The sequence below is a fragment of the Anguilla rostrata genome, chromosome 9 (assembly GCF_018555375.3).
Source record: "Anguilla rostrata isolate EN2019 chromosome 9, ASM1855537v3, whole genome shotgun sequence".
Taxonomy (NCBI): domain Eukaryota; kingdom Metazoa; phylum Chordata; class Actinopteri; order Anguilliformes; family Anguillidae; genus Anguilla; species Anguilla rostrata.
Window position 1 is genome coordinate 50,345,283 of NC_057941.1, and position 19,675 is coordinate 50,364,957.

General features: G+C 46.8%; 2 protein-coding genes across 3 annotated transcripts; both read left to right on the forward strand.

The window, feature by feature from the left end:
* The first annotated feature begins 74 nt into the window (after nucleotides 1–74).
* alg5 (ALG5 dolichyl-phosphate beta-glucosyltransferase) lies at nucleotides 75–6,917 on the forward strand. Its single transcript, XM_064352706.1, has 10 exons — nucleotides 75–231; nucleotides 711–882; nucleotides 1,498–1,544; nucleotides 1,899–1,967; nucleotides 2,302–2,394; nucleotides 3,035–3,148; nucleotides 3,253–3,312; nucleotides 3,962–4,113; nucleotides 5,919–6,004; nucleotides 6,214–6,917. Exons 1-10 carry the CDS (start codon nucleotides 166–168, stop codon nucleotides 6,327–6,329), a joined length of 975 nt encoding a protein of 324 aa, XP_064208776.1. The 5' UTR covers nucleotides 75–165; the 3' UTR covers nucleotides 6,330–6,917.
* A 1,853-nt stretch (nucleotides 6,918–8,770) lies between these two features.
* smad9 (SMAD family member 9) lies at nucleotides 8,771–16,514 on the forward strand. 2 transcript variants are annotated; one of them, XM_064352705.1, is made up of 6 exons: nucleotides 8,771–9,249; nucleotides 11,025–11,174; nucleotides 11,560–11,927; nucleotides 13,155–13,412; nucleotides 14,843–14,947; nucleotides 15,463–16,513. In XM_064352705.1, the coding sequence occupies exons 3-6, from the start codon at nucleotides 11,669–11,671 to the stop codon at nucleotides 15,849–15,851; spliced, it is 1,011 nt and encodes a 336-aa protein (XP_064208775.1). In that variant the 5' UTR covers nucleotides 8,771–9,249; nucleotides 11,025–11,174; nucleotides 11,560–11,668; the 3' UTR covers nucleotides 15,852–16,513. The 2 variants fall into 2 exon arrangements, with proteins under 2 accessions (XP_064208775.1, XP_064208774.1); XM_064352704.1 differs by lacking the exons at nucleotides 8,771–9,249; nucleotides 11,025–11,174 and having other exon boundaries at nucleotides 11,448–11,927; nucleotides 15,463–16,514.
* Nucleotides 16,515–19,675: the final 3,161 nt, after the last annotated feature.

Consider the following 19,675-nt stretch of genomic DNA (forward strand, 5'->3'; position numbering starts at 1 on the left):
TATAGCTAACTTACATTGCTGGCTGTCTCGGTAATGGTACATTACATGAGGTCCGGTCTACCTTGCTTTGTGTCAAAGTGCAATTAATCAGTTACCCATTTTTCTGTAGTCTAGTACTGTGCTGCTGTAGGGTTAGGGGTCCTATGCGACCGGGAATGGACAGAGATGGATTGCGGATTGTGTGAACTGATTCCGTGTCTGGCTGCCTTAGCAGTTGTGGCTTTAATTTTGGTAAGTAACGTTCATTATTTGCTTGTTTAGGTTGCCAAGTACCTTTAACTGTATGCACATAACCAGCAAGTTTTGATTATTTCTGGTGTTGTCTTAGAATCGTAACTTGTAAACTTTGCTAATTAGCTAAAGAATTGACGTTATTGCTTACTAGATGCTGCCTCTGTTATATTTTAATGTAATGACAACCTTGCCAAAGTTATAATGAGAGACTGGAATGGTATCCATGTTGCTGTAATGATAGTTGGCTAAGCTGATCCTTAAATGCACCTTTCCTGTTTGAAATCAATTAAGTTATCGGTGGTTAACGGGAGAAATAATTCATCTTTGCATGTGGCACGTCAGTTGCAGCTTACGTTTTTAAGATAACTGACTTGTCCATTTTAAAGTGTATTTTGTTTTACTTTTGCGTTAGTATTACGTCATTGTGTCGTCAGAATACATTTGCATTCATGTTTTTCTCTCTCTCTCTATTGAAGGTAATATTAATTGCGCACTTCAGCGCTTCAGGTATGGTTGACCTGAGACGCCACGAGAAGGAGAAGTATTTCCTCTCCGGAGACGGAGCGAAGGAGGCGTTCCCCAGTCTCCATGACCCCCATTCCCGGGAGCTGTCTGTGGTAGTGCCGTCCTACAACGAAGAGCTCCGGTGTAGGTGTTTTTGTTCCGGTTACTCATAGTAGCGTTGACTGACGGGTTCAAGTGACGGGTAACATAATCAGGGCGGTAGTATATGATAGTAGTCTGGGAACTGAGCGTGTAGCTCCGAGGTTCTTGGTTTAATTCCCCGATGGGGCACTGCCGTTGTACCCTTAAGCAGGGTACTTACTTGAATTGCTTCCGCTGTATAAACATATTGTATGTACACAATGTATCTCTCTGGATTACAGCGTCTGTTTAATGCCTAAAATGTGAAAATGTTGTCTAACTGTAATAACTGAACATAGTTGAGGGTTGTCTAGGATACATCAGAATTATCTTGATCTGTCGCTCTCTTGTTCTGCCATTTGCACAGTTGGCATTCTCAAGCCAGGCAATTAAGATTATTTATTCAAATAACTTCCCACTCATCTCAAAAGACTGACTTTCAGAGAATAAGAATCGGACCAAAGCCAATCAAGCGTGTTCTGAGTCCCAATCCGTGCACGGATTTTGTATGTGCTGTTGTGTGTTCGTACACCTGACTGTGGGCGGTGGAGGAAAATAGGCTGTTTGGATATCGCTACGTTACATTGCATTACTTTCTGTGTGCCTGTGTGCATTCAGTGCCTGTGATGATGGAGGAGACGATGGAATACCTGGAGAAACGACAGGTAATCGGGCTCCTCAGTGATATTTAAAGGGGCTTTAAGGAGCTACGTATTTTTGGGAAATTCATGGAAAAAATAGGAAATGTGGTTGAGTTGTCCATTGTTACCTGTGTTATGCATAGTTGTGTTTCGTCAGGAAATGTCATTTTTCTTGGAATGCAAAAACAGTTAATTTTGGTATACCTGTGTATATCTGTTGTTAACCTGTGGAAATGTTGTGCATTTTTTATGTTTGTAACTGCTTTAATCAGTTACAGGATTGTTAACACTTAATTACGACAAATAACCAGGAGGTGGCAGTGTCTCTCGAATAATGTGTTGCAATGAAACGGCTTTTTTTTTTACATTGTGTTTCAGAAGCAACAGCCTTCATTCACCTACGAAGTAATTATAGTTGATGACGGCAGTAAAGACAAAACGACTGAGGTATGTCGCCATGCCCTTCATACGTTTTGAAAACGCCCGAGTGTTTGCACATTAATTCTTTAAATCCTTTGTTGTCTTCATCTATGTATGGTTCTGTAAAGGGATTAAGCAATATCTAGAAACAAATGAATATTTTTGCTATTAGAATATTTCTTTCATATTGATTTTATAAAATTTGCATTGGAATATTTGTTAGAAAAAATGTTAATATTGAGTGTTTTGATGCTGTAGAATAATGGAATTGCACTGGATGTCCACTGCTGGCAGGATGTTTGTGTTTCGTAATGATGGGGGAATGAGTGTTCTCACAGAGGGGTTCATTCCACGTCTCCAGGTTGCCTTGAGTTACTCTAAGAAGTACGGAGCTGACAAAGTGAGGGTGTTGACGCTGGTGAGGAACCGTGGGAAGGGTGGAGCCGTGAGGATGGTGAGTGTGCCGGATCATGACCCCTGACCCCTAACCCTTGACCCCTGACCTCTGTGCTCTCATTTTGCTGGGCCAGGCAAAACGTCTCTGAACATTGTTGAATCTTAGAATGTTTTTTTTTTTTTTTTAACTTTGTTGTTGTTTGTGATTTGTTTTTGTTTTCTTGATGTTATTTTGTATTTACCTTTTTGTAATGATATCTTGGTACTGTGAAAAGCAGTGTGCATACTATATAAAAGTGTGTTGTCATTGTTGTTGGTGGTGTTGTTGTTGGTGGTGGTCTTGGTGTTGATGTTATTGGTGTTGTTGGTGGTGTTGTTGTTGTTGATGGTGGTGGTGTTGTTGGTGGTGGTGGTCTTGGTGTTGGCCTTGGTGTTGATGTTATTGGTGTTGTTGGTGTTGTTGTTGTTGTTGATGGTGGTGGTGGTCTTGGTGTTGGTCTTAGTGTTGATGTTATTGGTGTTGTTGGTGTTGTTGTTGTTGTTGATGGTGGTGGTGGTCTTGGTGTTGGCCTTGGTGTTGATGTTATTGGTGTTGTTGGTGTTGTTGTTGTTGGTGTTGGTGGTGGTCTTGGTGTTGGCCTTGGTGTTGATGTTATTGGTGTTGTTGTTGTTGCTGACCCGTGCCGCTGTCTGCACAGGGTACCCTCAGCTCCCGAGGAAAGCTCATCCTGATGGCGGACGCCGACGGAGCCACGAAATTCGCTGACCTGGAGAAGGTGGAGGCGGGGCTTAATGACATCAGCATGAAGCCGGTGGGTCGTGGGTCTTGTGCTCTTTCTCTATCGCGGTCTATTTGGTCTTGCAGAGCTCCTGTGGGTACAGTCTGGTTTGATTATTGATGGGTTTTGATTGGCAGGGGAACATGGCTATTTCCTGCGGCTCCCGAGCTCACCTGGAGGAGGAGTCTGTTGCACAGGTATGTCTCACCTTACGTTGTGTGTACACTGTGCCTCCAGTCACTTGTGCACTGTATTCTCCAGAATAACTGTTTAAAACTGGCTGTGGGGTGTACTGTGTGTATGCTCGATAATTACTGTTTAAAACTGGCTGTGGGGTGTACTGTGTGTGTATGCTGGGAAATTAATGTTTAAAACTGGCTGTGGGGTGTACTGTGTGTATGCTCGATAATTACTGTTTAAAACTGGCTGTGGGGTGTACTGTGTGTGTATGCTGGGAAATTAATGTTTAAAACTGGCTATGTGGTAAATGCAGTAACCTGTATCAGTAACCCAAAGCAATTTCTAACTCTGTGCTTCTCAAACTTCGGCCTGTAGGGTGCGCTGCAGGGACAAAATTAATGAGTTTTAATGGCCTGTTGCACTCTTTGAGGGTGGAGGGTTTGTTTAGGAGAGGAAACGGCCTTGGTGAAATGATGACTGCAGCTCAAGTGGTTTAGAAGGCTCATACTCAGGGGTTACAGAGGAAACTCAGCCACGTCTATGTCTGGCGGAACGCGTTAAACTGTGACAGTTATGTGTGACGCTGCGACGCGTTTCCCCCGGCGAGCGATTTCCGCGAAGCGTTCGCTGACGGCCCGCGTCTCCCCCTCTCTCTCTCCCCCCCAGCGCTCGGTGTTCCGCACCTTCCTGATGTACGGGTTCCACTTCCTGGTGTGGTTCTTCTGCGTGAAGGGCATCCGGGACACGCAGTGCGGCTTCAAGCTCTTCACCCGCGAGGCGGCCCTCAAGACCTTCTCCAGCCTGCACGTGGAGCGCTGGTACGTTAAATCACGCGAATCCCGCGGCCATTCGGAGCGTCCCCTGTGCAAACATCCACGCTACGCGTCCGCTAGGTGCGATACCTGCGCAAACCGCAGGTATCTCAGTGCCTTTCGTTTAGGCTTTGGTCAGAGCAGCAGTTCCAAAGTGGCGCGAGAAGTGACAAGTTCTTCCGAATGTAGAGCCGACTGCTCTATGCCAGGAAGCTCTAAGTGTTTCCCTTTGGGGAAAAAAAAAAAAGAGTGCATGCATTTCATTGTAAACGTGTCCGGCGATGCTCTGTGATGTTTCCTCCAGCAGCCCTAACTCTTTTGATACTGCGTTTACATGGGCTGCCGAGTGGCTCATCCGCATAAAGACGCAGTGAAAAGAAAAGAAAAGGATGAGAACCGCGGCTCTTCGTTCTCCTGAGTCAGCAGTGTAAATCACGCATGAACGTGGCTGTAAATAGTCGATTGGATATTCTAAATTATGGCGGGAATTGTATATATATATATATATTCAGCCCCACGTTGGCTGCCAGATTTATATTTAAAGTAGAAAGAATTCACTCTGTAGAGTGCAGGCCTCAGCCAAGGCACAACAATCTCCCCTTTTTAAGGTACTTTTTAAGATATGTTTGGGCTGATGGTGACGCTAGAGGAAAGGCCACGGGGTCACCAAAATCAACAGTTTCCTTCCTATTGGGAACATGAATGTCCTCAGCAAATTTCGGGGCAATCCGGCCATTGCATTTCCAGATATGTCAATCACAAGTTGAAAGTTTGGCCTGATGGTAGCGCCAGAGGAAAGGTCACGGGGTCACCAAAATCAAATAAGTTTTCTTCCTCTTGGGAACATGAATGTGCTCAGCAAAGTTTGTGGCAACCCTGCCAGTACTTTTCCAGATATTTCTGTCACGGACAGACAAGCGGATGGACAGACGTTGTTACATAACCTCCTTGGCAGAGGTTTAAAAAAATAATAAAAGGTGCGCTTACACAGAAGTTGTTGGGTGTGAGAGCGGAGGGCTGAGATTCTTGGCGTGTTCCATGTTCCGTGTTCCGTGTTCTGTGCTGACCGGTGAAGACCAGAAGCCTGGCCCGAGAAGGCCAAGCTCTTCACCGCCTCTCTCGGATGGCCACAGCATTTGGCAAACAGTGACCCGGGTTTTATTTTAGACCCCTCTGTGAACGGGACAGCCACGCCCTTGGTCTCTGTGTGTGTGTTTTCTGCATAGTGACTGGACATATTCCCACGAACCCGTATCTGAGTGCAAGGGACTACTTTCAGTTAGCTGATCGGGGGGAGTGGTGGGGGGGGGGGGGCGCCATAATTTTTTTGGTTTTTCCCACCTGGGTTGAATGGGAATTGTTTTACATTTCTTTTAGAAAAAGGCTGTAGTGTGTCTTATTAAAGTGGGGCTTTGCAGCAGAACAGACAGACCTACAGCCCTGTGTGCATGCACGCACACACACACACACACACACACAATGTTACTAACAGAGCTCACACAGAGTGTCTAAAGGGTGTGAACATTTACAGTGAATGTTTGGTTCATTGCACTGGTATCCATATGGCTTCTTATTTCATGAAATGCAATACATGGGGTTTGTGGTACCGGGTCTGTTTCAGTGCTGTTGACATGGTTAACTTGCAGTTAGCACTTTGGCAATTTTGAACACGCACTCGCTGGTCTGGAAATGTTGTTAGCCGATTCTCGCGCTCTGTCGCTCATATCTGAGTAAGGCCACGTGCCAAACGGATGCCATGTAATCACACACTGTGTGTAATATAATAACCGAAGGCATTTATTCCACCCCAGGGCGTTTGATGTGGAACTCCTCTACATCGCCCAGTGCTTTAAGATACCCATAGCGGAGGTCGCCGTGAACTGGACCGAGATCGAAGGTGGGCCGCTGCGAAAATTTAATGATTCATAAATGACCTTTTCTGTTGCTGATACATTTGCCACGTTTCATCTTTGGTGAGAATTCCCACAGGTCCTTCACTTCATTAGCCCCATATAAAAGAAGGATTTTAGTGTATAGAGCCATTTCTTGGTGTTGAGTTTTTCTGTGATTCTTTTGTGTATGTTCTGTCTAATCTCACGTTTTCAGGGTCCAAGCTGGTCCCTTTCTGGAGCTGGCTGCAGATGGGCCGGGATCTGGTCTTTATCAGACTTCGCTACATTACCGGTGCCTGGAAACTGGAGTCCCAGCGAAAAGCGGACTAGCAGCACGCGGCTCCGAATTTAGCACGCGGAGAAGCGCGGGCGGATGGAGACTGTTTCGCGGTTTCTCCGTGTTTAACGCGCACACTGATGATGCCGCGATGTTCCCAGGCTGTGCATTCAAAGATATTTTATCATGTTACCTTTTTTTACTGTGTCAAAGAGGAGAGAATCCTGACAGAATATTGCATTGTAATCAAAAAGCGGTCTTTATTTTGTATCATGGTTTTGTTAGGTTTTGAAATGTAATAGCCGTTTTTAATTTGGTTTCATTTGGAAAGTATACTGTAGGCCTACCTGTGTGTGGGTTTTATTCTTTTTTTTTGGACTGAAAGAGCACTGGACAACTTGACTCAAATAATTAAAAAGCAAGGAAAGAGTTAATTGGTTGCGTGCGTTTTATTCAGACAGACAATCCAAGTCGGAGGCACTTAATCATAACAGAAATTATGCACCATGTAATTCTAGCTTGTGGGCCAGCATTGGTATGTTTCATTTGAATTCTTGTAGAATTCCACTTCCAACTGTTACATTGTGAACTCGCAACTGTATAAATATGTGGATTTATTAATAAATATGGGGATTTCATGATGTCATTGACATATACTGATCAATAATTTTAAGTATTACCCCCTAGAATTAATTAAGGGGGGAGCTAGGGCATAACAAAATAATTTTCGGATAAAAAAAGAAAATACAATTATGTTAAAGTGAATACACAATGTTTAATTAGACATTTTGAAATAAATTATTTACGAAATATGCAATAAAAACAAAAATAACTTTTACATTTCAGACACGCTTGTATGTGGTTCTGTGACCAATGAAAGACTTGCATTTGGAAGACTGTACCATAACGCTGTTTGCTTACCACAGTTATTAAATTGCACCATCTATAATGTACAAAAAAATGATGTTGATCATTTCAGGTGTTAATTCTGTATACAACATCCATGCCTAAATGTGTAGGCTATTCGATGATGCCTCGAGGAACTTTTATTTGTTTGTTTTTGTCGTCTTGTTTATGAGCATTTCTGCGTGTCAGTGCCAGGGTAATAATGACTGGCCCCCTGTTTAAAAAACAACGGTTCAAGAGGTCTGCGGCTTGAGTACGTGAAGTCCCATTATAATTTACTGTTTTCTTCTGCAATTTTGAGGTCTGCCAGAGACTCCAAACCTAATAATGTGGATGTTTTTGTGGGCTGCTGAATACCCTAGGGAGTACATCCTGTTTGTACTCTTCTATCAGTCTCCTTGCCAGGAAGTCGTTCTGTCTAACGCATTCTCTCCGTTTCCCTCGTGCACTTTATGTCTCTGTCGTTTGGCGGCCTCTTTGTAATTGAACGTTATGTATAAAGATTCTGGAACGTGACAAAGCACAACAGCGGCTGTGTCAGATTCAAACTCGTGACAGGAGCATCAGTGCGTTTCAATTTCGCACGGGTAGACAATCGCTCCCCACTCGCTCCCCTGCAGCCTGAGTACGAGTCGAGACCGTACACCTTGCTAAACATAGGCACTTCGTTGTTTCACTTGATGTTTCCCAACTATCTTTAAAATAATACACAGTCCCAGCGTAAAGGATTGATCTGAGACGGGCTCTGAAATGGACGCACTCAATATTCAAAGCATTGTTACGTTCCTTTGCAGTTGCTGTAAACTGTGAAAATGTCAAACTCCTAGACTTTCTGTCGCCAGCCTGGCTTGCGTCATTAACTGGACTAGTCACGCCGCTCACGATCAAAATGTATCCATCCGCAGTGAAAAGAACCTTACAAATATAGAGATCGATTTGCCGGCTGGCGCACTTCCAATAATTGGCGCAACTGCGCCGGTGGAGGCTGCTTGATGTTGCGTTTGTAAGAAACGCCCCTGACGTGAAATTGCACCTTATATCACCAAGAAACAGTACCAATTCGTGGAAATTGGGCAGGTAGGCTGAGTGAGCAGTAGACATACGGAGAATATAGTTAAGGATTTTGAAGTGAGGAAATGTGTTGCTGTTCTCATCAACTCGCAGTAACAGTTGTTCAGTGAGTATTGTTCAAGGCTGACTTTGTTCCTAAATTAAGAAGCATAGCGTTTGAGACCCGTTTCAAGTTATAAACTGAACTCTGTCATCTGTGTAGGTGTGTTGCGCAACATTACAATGTCGATGGACATTCCAATCAAACCACCTCAAGCCAAAAAGTGCCCCGGAGTGTGCCAAACATTTAAATCGAAGAATTCATTTTACACGCTGAAATTTCGACAGTGATTTTAGTGAAATGGAAATGAGTACACGGAATTTTTTAAAAGTGAAACTAAATGCACCTTTCTGAAAATGTTTTGTATGTTTGGCTTGCTACCAGAATGATTCGGATATCGAGGTTTGTCAGTTCATTTTAAGGCAATTACATTGATAACACGATCTTGTATAGGCATATAGCACACTACGAAAGGAGATACATTGCATATCTACGGACATGACAGAACCACTTAGTTGTGTATATATATGGGCAATTATCATTTTATTGAGTTTTTTAATACCATTGTAAATATTCCATGGTGCAGGTGCGATGTTGTGTTTCTTTAGGATGTCTCAAACACAGATCGATTTTGGGTGTATTTTCAACTCCATAAAAAAAACAGCAGCAGTCTGGGCCTCTCCTTGCCCGATACAGATAGTATTAATTAGCGGGACTCTTGTCTCGTCCTCGTTCGGATGAGCACACCGCCGTCTGTCTGCAATCCTGGGAAAGTTCCAGCGCAGCGGATGGATCCCGCACGAAGGCGCTGAGGCTCCAGCCTGACTGACGCCGGGGCTGTGCTGTTCCTCCGGCTCCTTTGCAAACACACACGCTCCACACCTCCACAGCGCGAGCCGCAGAGGGATACCCTCAACTTACAACAGAAGCGTGTCTTCGGGGTCCTCCTGACAAAGGTAAGAAAAGTGAAATGATTCATAACCCTGCCCCTACACTCAATCACTTACTGCTTATTTATGGCGTAGGCACAGGTTGATTGCAGTTTTCCTGTTTAAAAAAAAATGTGTTACGTTTTTAGGTGTATTTGAACCAATTATGTCCGTGGGAATCAGCCCGGGATAATAGAAAATAACGACCAGCTTAGTAACTGCTTCATCCTTTCAGTTTCTCCTTATTTGCTTTTATGAAAATGTTCTTATTAATAATCAATTTAGACTAATTTAATTGAACTGGTTTCCGTTCGATGATGAGACGCGGAAAAGTTGTGTTGGTGTAATTTGTCCGTGAATATCATATCGTAGAGTTTGATGTACATTCTGGGGAGTGGAGAACCACGCTGTAGACGCACGACGTGACATGATCATTAGCTACTCAAGGTGTCCTCTGCCGCAGGGGTTAGGACCTGAATACACTGTTTAAAAAAATAAATAAATAAAGAATATGCAGCGGGGTTAGCGAAAGGAAACGCGTCTGTTTATTTTGCTGGGGGCGTCTAGATAATAAAGCGTTTGGTGATTAAGCCTATCTGAATCGGCAGACTGAGTGACGCCAGTCTCATAAAAGACAAAATGAGAACGAACAAAAAGTATTGATGCCGCATTGAAGTGAACGCCTGTTTTCATTTCGTGCCAAGAAAGGAGGGCTTTGTAGTTGTCTTGCTATTTGTGGGATAGATTTTATTCTTTATTTCACTGCGCACACATGCACTCTGCATGTCCGATTATTTCCGACCTTTTCTATTTTTATCACGAATTATATGATTTTTACCATTGATTTTATTAAGAAAAATTTCAATGCAAGCTTAGAACTCTGAGCGTGTTGCTTTTTCCAAACACAAGAGTAGGCTCTGGAGTCACAGGATTGAACTCGCGTGCTTCAAGTACAGTCGAGGTCTGCGTGCTTTACATATCAAGTACTTATTTAAATGGCCATTACATTTTTTTTTTGTAAAGAATTTGGTTCCAAATACCTTACATTCCGGAGTTTTTTTTTTTTGGCCTATATTTTTAGCCCGTGCAAATTGCTATAATTACTGAAAGAGACACCCTCTTAACCCCCCCCATCCCCCCAGGTGGCTAAACCGTACATGTGTAGTTGTAAAGAGGTGAAAATTAACCACAGGTACTCGATTTATAGGACGGATGTCGCTGATCTCCTGACACCTGCTCTTGCCAATGTTCATTTGCTGGTTGAAAGTTGATCTCTGGCTGGGAAGAGGGCTGACTATCTGAGTTATTGAGTGGAGAACTGAATCCGAACCAGTTTTGTTCACCTTAAAACAATATGGAGGGGGGGCCGGGGTATTCTGACCGGGGGGGACTGAATTTTATTGATAAATCCCGCTGGGCTGTGGTCAACCATGTTGACATGGTTATCTTATTTTTCGTGTCGCACAAAGCTGTCAGCTGCTCCTTCTGACTGCGGAAAGCGGCTGTTAGACTGTGATACTGCCTTTAGAGCTCTGTCCAGTGTGCATTAGCTGTCCAGGGGGTCCCCAAATTCTCTAAACAAAGGACGCCCCCCACCCCCACCCCAGGCCTGTCTCCCCTACGCAGTCCCAGTGCACTGTGTTCCCAAACTTGGTGTGCCGAGGGCCCCAAACCTTGAGACTTTTGGACACGTGCGTTTGCCCCTTCACGAAATCAAAGCACGGCTCTGTTTAACCGTTTGGTGATTGGTCGTGCTTGGGTTGCCGTGACACTCAACACACGCCTTCTGTTTCTCTCGACAGATGACAGAAACTCTATCTGGACATCTGGCTGCGTAACAAGAAGAAGAAGAAGAAGAAGAAGAAGAAGAAGAAAAAAAAGAGAAAAAAACATTCCCCTGTACCGCAGCTTCTCGAGTTCCTGCTCCCAGCACCAGACACCGGAGTGACAGAGTGTGTTTGCTCTGTCTGTGGCAGTCTTCCAGAATTCCTCTCCCACCCACCCCCCCAGCACACCCCCCTCTCCAACAGGCCCCGCCTCCTGCACCGAGTCACCGCTATCACCCCCCCACCCCACCACCACCACCTCTCCCCCAACACACCCCTCTCCAACAGGCCCTGCGTCCCGCGTCGAGTCACCACTATCACCCCCCCACCCCACCACCACCACCACCTCTCCCCCTGCCCAACACACCCCCCTCCAACAGGCCCCGCCTCCAGCGCCAAGTGACCGCTTCCCCCACCACCACCCCCCACCCCACCACCTCCTCCTCCTCCTCCTCTCCTCCGGCCCGATGCACTCCACCACCTCCATCACCTCCCTGTTCTCCTTCACCAGCCCGGCGGTGAAGAGGCTGCTGGGCTGGAAGCAGGGCGACGAGGAGGAGAAGTGGGCCGAGAAGGCGGTGGACTCGCTGGTGAAGAAGCTGAAGAAGAAGAAGGGCGCCATGGAGGACCTGGAGAAGGCCCTGAGCAGCCCCGGCCAGCCCAGCAAGTGCGTCACCATCCCGCGCTCGCTGGACGGCCGGCTCCAGGTGTCGCACCGCAAGGGCCTGCCGCACGTCATCTACTGCCGCGTGTGGCGCTGGCCCGACCTGCAGTCCCACCACGAGCTCAAGGCCCTGGAGTGCTGCGAGTTCCCCTTCGGCTCCAAGCAGAAGGACATCTGCATCAACCCCTACCACTACCGCCGCGTCGAGACCCCAGGTGGGCGGGAGCGGCCACACAGGCGGGGAGGGGGGAGGGGGGCGTATGGGGGAGGAGTTAGGACGATTCCTAAGTGACAGGGGCCCTCAGTGAAAATATTAGAACTTTAGATTAATACCTTTTTAATGCGTCGGCTATTGAAATTGACACATGGGATATTTTATTTATAATGTACGGATAAAACTGACAGTTTCTTTTGGTTTTGGAGTGGCCTGGGGTTGGTGTGGCCCAAAATTTCAGACAGGGTTTGTTTAGGGGGGGTTGAGGGGTTCGGTCAGCCCAATTTGAGGAAAGGAGTTGAAATAAAATGTTTTGATTTGTAGTAAATACAATTTTTTATTGTTATTATTAAGTGACATTACAGGCATTTTTTGTAATTCACGCAAACCGGATCCTGAAATGGAGAGTTTGGCCTCTCCAGCACGTTCTGCCAGGAAACCAGAGGCGTCATCCCCTTGCCGGCCTTGAGCTGAGCAATCGCCAAAAAAAAAAAGAAAAGAAAAGAAACCGAGTCCGTTTTGGTTATCAGATCGGCAGGAAGGATCGGTTTCAGTGTTCAGCGCGACGTTGAGGCTCCCGCTTTGAGAAATGGAGGGAATTCCATCGCCCGACGCGCACACAGCCTGCGGTTTTAATCGCTTTCAACGATTCGCTTCATTTCGGCGATTTCAAAGACTTTAAATAAACACGAAAGCAGCCCCCCCCCTCGTCCTCCCCATCCCAAACCGCAGAAGTACAGTTAAAGGTTCGGGTTTCACGCTCGAAAAGATTGTGGCCGACTGCACTTGGCCCTCACTCAGTAATCAATACGACAGGATCCCTCTCTCTGGGGCTGGCTACACGTGTTAGGCTGATTTATTTTCTGTTTGTTTATATACATTATGTATGTATGCAAGTGTGTGTGTGTGTATATATGAGTGTATATATTATATATATATGTATGTGTGGTGTGTGTGTGTGTGTGTATATATGAGTGTGTGTATATATATATGCATATGTATGTGTGGCGTGTGTGTGCACGTGTTTAGGTATTCTGTGTGTGTATATATATATATATGTGTGTGTGTGTGTGTGTATTTGTATTATTTACATATACACGCATACAGAAGTATGTACAAACTATCTAAGGTCACATGAAGGTCAATTCAGTTCTCTTAAGTTCTGATCAGACGGAAATTATTCTTGTTAATAAACTCACTCCTTCTCCCCCCCCCCCTCGTCTCTCAGTGCTGCCCCCTGTGTTGGTTCCGCGCCACAGCGAGTTCAACCCCCAGCACAGCCTCCTGGCCAAGTTCCGCAACGCCTCGCTGCACAACGAGCCCCTGATGCCCCAGAACGCCACGTACCCCGACTCCTTCCCCCCGCTGCCCTGCAACGTCTTCTCTTCCTCCCCCGCTGGCTCCTACGTCCAATCGCCGAGCACTGTCAGCTACCCAAACTCCCCCAGCAGCGCCACCGACCCCGGGAGCCCCTACCAGATGACCGGTACGCACCCTGGGCTGGGCTGGGCTGGGCTGGGGGTGGGGGGGCAAGGGGGCAGTAATGAGGCTGGTTGTCACTAGACCTGACTTTGCACTGTCAGCCTGGCTTGAGCCAAGATGGCGGCTTGCATTTCAGCTTCTTGTGGGGTTTCTCACCTGCTGCATAGTTGGGTGCTCGGGTGGGGTGGCTGGGCTTTGAAATGTCACTGTGGAGCCAGTGCTGTGTTCACCAGTGCCCCCACCATACCGAATACTGGACTACAAATCCCAGGCTGCTATCTGTCAAATCACAGCAGTTACAGAATGTGAGCTACCCTGGCTTTGAGTTTCAGGCTCCTCTGTAGTCCCTAGCCATGTCCATCCATTTTGGAGCCATTCTCTCTCAGATGGCCTAATAATTTGGCTTAAAGTCCCAGTACAGGGCTTAGTTTAATTCTTCTTGAACTGACCTCTGAACAAGAACATTAATAAGAGTCTTTATCTTGAGCTTCTCTGCGTGTGATGTCGGTTAAAATGCTAGCGTCAGAGGGCTAGCGACAGCGGCTGGTGAAAGGAGGCGTGTCTTTTGAGCGGCTGCAGGCGGGCGCCAGATGCCGATGTCATTTGAGCGGGTCTGAATGGACACGCCACGCCCACTTCCACTCAGCCTGCCTGGGCTCCGGGCCAATCCGCTCGCTGGATACCAGAGTTCCGCCGGGCCCCGGCCAGTTCGCCGTGGAAACGCCCCCCCCCCTCCCCCTCCCAACCCCCTGCCCCCACCTCAGGTGCAGCTGAGTAAAGAATCTCCTATAGATTCAGCGACTGGATCGATATGCCCTTACAGTAATGGAAATGACCAAAAATACACTGGAATCAAAAGCATAGATAGTTATCTCGCTGCTGCATAATATGTGGACAGATGGAAAATGACTGCTGCTTTTGGGGATTGCAGCATGCTTTAAATATATATATATATATATATATATCGTGTTTTTATCATTTATTATATTTATTTGTGTTTTCAAAACTTTGACATATTTATACTGTATTGCAGGCTGCTCCATTTCTGTGAGGGTAGAGCTGCTTCTGATCATGGCATATCTGGGGGCGGCTGAATCGCGGTGGTTCGACAGACACGCGTCTTCTGGGCCACCGTATCTCCCCCCCTCCCCCCTGTCACCTGACTGTGGGGAAGAAATTAAGAGAGATTCCCAGGGGTGGGGGGGTGTTAAGATGGTTCCAAGGGCCTTGACTGACAGGGGCCCTCAAGAAATATTAGAACACAAAATGTCCTGAGGTGGTGGGGTCCAGTGTGGGTCTTCTCGTGGGGCCCGAAATCCCTGATGGCAGTCCCCCGAAGGGAGGTTGGGGGTGGGCATGCTGTTCGGAATCATCAGTTATGTCATGTGACCAGCTCAGCTCACAGAGGCCCTTTGTCTCCCCCAAACCGCACAGCCGAGACTCCGCCCCCTCCGTACAGCATGACGGAGACCGCCGCCACCGAGGACATCAAGCCGGGTGACTCCGCCGCCAAGCTCATCTTCTCCGCCCCCCACAGAGGTGACGACCCCCGCGTTTCCTACGTCAGGCCTGCGCCCTGCGACCGCGCCCACTCCGTTTCGGGGTTTCATGCTCCCCTCTCCTCCGTTATCTAATCAGCCCTCATCGTTTGTTTGATTTTTAGACGTGTTCTCATAAAGACGTGAGCTACGCTGCAGACTGCATGCGCATTTTCAGTTAAAATGCTTTGCTGCATCAGCACTGGCCGTACACAGTCGTGTAGATTATGATACACAGTATAATTGCCTGCAACAAACGCAAGTGTTTTGTGCTATTGTGAAGCACTTTGACTCTTCACAGAGGGTTAAGGAGGAAATCCTTGCCTTGGCCACTAAAATAAAAGAGACTAACCTTAGGAATGAGGAGAGATGGGTCTTGGGATTTTGAGTTTTTAGCACATTTTATGAAAAGGACATTACGGAGTCCTTGCTGAGGAGTCAGACGAGTCGCTCCAGACTTTGGGGGGTTGGCAGTAGACCTCTCTGACCCGGCGGCCCCCCCGTCTCCCGTTCCAGCGGACCTGCGCCCGGTGTGCTACGAGGAGCCGGAGTACTGGTGCTCGGTGGCGTACTACGAGCTGAACAACCGCGTGGGTGAGACCTTCCACGCCTCGTCGCGCAGCGTCCTGGTGGACGGCTTCACCGACCCCTCCAACAACAAGAACCGCTTCTGCCTGGGCCTGCTGTCCAACGTCAACCGCAACTCCACCATCGAGCACACGCGCCGGCACATCGGCAAAGGTGCGTCCCCGAGGGAGAGATTCGGGTTCCTTTTCGATTTCATTTATTTTTTTTTTTTTTTTTTTTCTGGTTCGGTTCTGTTCTGGTCCATAGCGTCCTGCTCTGTCCTGCAGTGGTCCGTTCGGTCTCTTGTCCGTAGTCATAGCAGTGATCCTGACCTGTGAGGAGCACATTACTTGTGCAAAAACGTGAGCTAAACCGACACTGAGCACATGCAGCAATAGTTGCCAGGGAGTTTAGTGTGCAGAGAAAATAATAATAATGTAAGGTGGCCTGATACTGAGAGCCAGCTCTGTGGGGAATTTTAGTGGGAATTTTAGAGGGATCCTGGAATATTTCTGTGGGCGTGCCTCTGCTCTCTGTCATCACTCCATTAAGCAGAGTGTAAAACTCCCTCAGTCCTCCTTACAGTGTCAGTTCCCAGCTGGCACGTCCCCTCCGGGAGCAGTTACAGCATCACAATGGGTTTCCCCGACGACGGCGGTGATTGACATTCCCAGGGGCCCGTGGGAGTTGGCCGTGTTTACTTTTCTTCCTGGGGGGGGGGGGCCTCTGTAGAACAAAGACTGCGATACTGAAATAAGCCAGACTGGCCTGTTTCACAAGCATCTCTACAGCTACGGGCCCCACTTGGCATGTGATAAAAACACCCAGACAAAGGGGTAAAAAGGGCTTTTGGTAAATAAAAAATCTGCAGTGCGTGAGCAAATACATTTTGGTAAAGAAGTGTTGAAATAACACGGCCTGTTTTGGATGGTAGGACTGAAATTTTGGGGGGAGGAAAAGCCTTTATGGTCGTTTCGGGTCGATTGTTATTCAGACACGGAAAAGTGGTGGGGGGGGGAGGGGTTATGTGGCACTCCACATATCTTCACTACAGGAACTTAGTTTTTTCTTATAAATTTGGCGCTCAGTTGAATTGAACTGTTGAAAACCCTGTGTATACAGTGATAACAGGCTCGCCCCTGCCCCGCCTCCCGCTACCTACACGTGCCGAGTCCGCCCGCCGCCCACATCTCCCCCCAGAGCGCAACTGCACTACTGGCGAGGCTTCGCCAAGTCTGCAAGACCCCAGCGCTCTGCGTCCAGACAGACTCAACAACCAGCTCTTCCCGCTGCCCGCAGTCTGCAACACGCCAGGTGGTGTCAGCTCTCAAGATGTGCACATCCAGCCTCGCCAGCTGCTCAGTGGAGTCGAGTCAACGACGGATACTGATGGTGGGTGTACGAGCTCACCAAGATGTGCACCATCCGCATGAGCTTCGTCAAGGTGAGTGGGGGGGGGGTCGGGGTCAAAGGTTACGGATACTGATTCGGAATACAGGGGCGTGGGTGAAAATGGCTCACCAAGATGTGCACCATCTGCATGAGCTTCGTCAAGGTGAATGGGGGGGAGGGGAGGTTTAGGTGGATCAAGGGTTACTAATTCTGAATACAGGGGTGGGAAAAAATATGGTAGAATGTAAACAGCTATGAAATTATTTGTAATAAAACCTCCCAAATATCTATGAACTACCATTGAAATGGTGGAGAGCTGTTCTGCAGGTAGCTCAGATGTATAAACTACTAAGAAGAGGTGAAGTATCCATATTACATATGAAACGCTTATCCATAAATACATATTTCATGTTGATTAAATAAAAGATGCAACGCTTACTGTTCGGCTTCCTTGGCTATCCAGCACATCAGGGTGGCTGAGACATCATGTTTCATTATGAATGGGTGACACAGCTTCTATTAAATTTGCGTTCTGTGTTATTTTTAAGAGACAACGCTGTAGTTCAGGTTGCTTTTTCTCATGTATTTGTACTAAGATTTGTTTTTGGGCACGGGGGGGGTGGGGTGGGGGTCAGACAGAAGTCCAGGACAAACCTGCGATAGGGCAGGGGGACGGGTTTGTGAGGCCCAAATAGAAAGTTTTGCCGCGTGTTGCTGTGGGGACAGAACGGGGCGGTTATTCTGGTCCTGGCCGGGTTCCCCGTGCTCTCTGTGAGCCAGGGAACACGGTGCTGATTTAACGGGTCCTGTGGCTCTCCGGTTACTCCAGCCGCGGAAACGACGGCTGCGTTCCAGCCGCCGGCGCGGTGCCCCCCCCCCGCCCCCCCGCCCCGGCCGGTAACGGCCCGGAACGGCATCAGCAGAGGCGTTTTTGGGGAACCCGGGACAAAAGAAAATTTCTTTTAATTTCTTGGGTCAATAATAACAACAAATGGAATTTTTCTCTTGATTGACCATAGTTTTTTTTCCCCTATTACCCTCAAGCACAGTTGATTTGAAAAGTTTTTCAGCACCAAACTTTCACAAAATTTAACCCTTAATGTTATCCGTTGCTTGTTCTAGCAGACCGCTAAAGGGTTAGTGTGGAGTGGGCCCTAGTTTTGTGTGTTAGGGAATTCGTTTGGCTTTGTTTACAGTATCGGGGACAGTAGATGCATCTGATCCCTCTTTTTTTTTTCCTTCTCTTTGTTAACTTCCAGGGCTGGGGTGCGGAGTACCACCGCCAGGACGTCACTAGCACCCCCTGCTGGATCGAGATACACCTGCACGGGCCTCTTCAGTGGCTGGACAAGGTTCTGACCCAAATGGGCTCCCCGCACAATCCCATCTCCTCCGTGTCCTAACGACCGACGAAACCCGAAGCCGTAGGGGGACAGGGGGCGGGGGTGGAACTCTCCGGAACTCTCCGGACTCTAAACGGAGTGGGGATCGCTCGTCCTGCCAGTCATTTCAATCGTAAACACTCTAAATACATTGGAATACGTTATTGTGCAGCTAAGTATCTAAGTGTACGTGTTTCGTTTTTTTTTTTTTTTAATTCTACAGCATTCGCAGATCTGTATAATGTCTTGACATGATGCTCAAATAACAAAACAATTATGGGATTTGCATATTTGGTACTTTTGTGCTGCCCTACATTACAAAACACGGGCCTCAATTGAAAATGAAATGAAATGGACGTAAGATGAGTTTGTTTTGCTTCATTTTCTTTGAGCCTTGTTTTTTGTGATGTAGGGAAGCACATGATGATTGGTCATTTCAGAACACTCCATGTAAGTCTTTTGGCTTGTGTGATTTAATCGTTTTTGTTTTTCTATAAAAATATATATGCATTAGCCTCTGGCTCCTTTCCATTGTGTTGTGAATCCTCTCTGTTTATTTCTGTGGTAAAAAAGCGTGTAAAAAGCAGCCTTGCAGCATGAATCAGCGAAGGTGTGCTGCGATTGGATCCGCCATTTTGGATGAGCTCGGGAAGTTCCGGAAAATCGGACACTGGCACTTAAGGAGAGAGAGAGGATTTTAATGGACTCTGTACATACGGCATCAGTGTGAGTTCAGCTGCGTCTGCAGACTGTGAAAACAGGAAGGAAAAGAACAAGCATTCTCTCACGCTTTGTCTCTCTCTCACTCCTTCCTCTGTCAGAATCCCCAGTTCAGAGACCAGTGAAAGGACATCCAGATCATGGCTGTGTCTCCTTGTGCATTACTGTAATGGTAACATCTTCACTGAAACTTAGCACTTCCCTTCCTGTTACACTTACTGTAGTAGCTTGTAACTGGTTTGTGGATCACTTATTTCTGGTATGAATATATCCCTATCTAAAAAGGTGTTTTTTAAATATCTTTTAAAGGTATGTTTTATCTCTTGTAGAATGATTTGATTCTGATTCCAGACATGTTTGTGCTTTTTAGTATCTCAAAAGAAGTGTTGTCTCTTTATCCTTGCAGATACTGTAAAGCTTCATAAAATCTGTAGGTCCCTGTTCTCTACTTAATAACCATTTGTGAGGCCCTGACAGAGAAGCGTTGTTTTTTTTTTTTTACTTGCGTAAGCAGCAATCCGTTTGGTATTGTTTGGTCGCATAATGGAAAATGATTTTAAATTGATGCCAATAATAGTCCATTAAGTGCATTCACCCAAATTAATAACTGACTAGGACAGGTTTACAAGCTGGCGTGACTGCCATAGCAACCATGGGAGAAGAGGAAG

Excerpts from the sequence above, each read along its gene's own strand:
- smad9 (XM_064352704.1), top strand. The coding sequence starts at position 11,516 with ATGCACTCCACCACCTCCATCACCTCCCTGTTCTCCTTCACCAGCCCG. Across the intron at positions 11,928-13,154 it reads CCGCCGCGTCGAGACCCCAG|TGCTGCCCCCTGTGTTGGTT; the intron begins GTGGGCGGGAGC and ends CTCGTCTCTCAG. Across the intron at positions 14,948-15,462 it reads CTTCTCCGCCCCCCACAGAG|CGGACCTGCGCCCGGTGTGC; the intron begins GTGACGACCCCC and ends CTCCCGTTCCAG.
- alg5 (XM_064352706.1), top strand. The coding sequence starts at position 166 with ATGGATTGCGGATTGTGTGAACTGATTCCGTGTCTGGCTGCCTTAGCA. Across the intron at positions 232-710 it reads CAGTTGTGGCTTTAATTTTG|GTAATATTAATTGCGCACTT; the intron begins GTAAGTAACGTT and ends TCTCTATTGAAG. Across the intron at positions 1,968-2,301 it reads GTAAAGACAAAACGACTGAG|GTTGCCTTGAGTTACTCTAA; the intron begins GTATGTCGCCAT and ends CCACGTCTCCAG.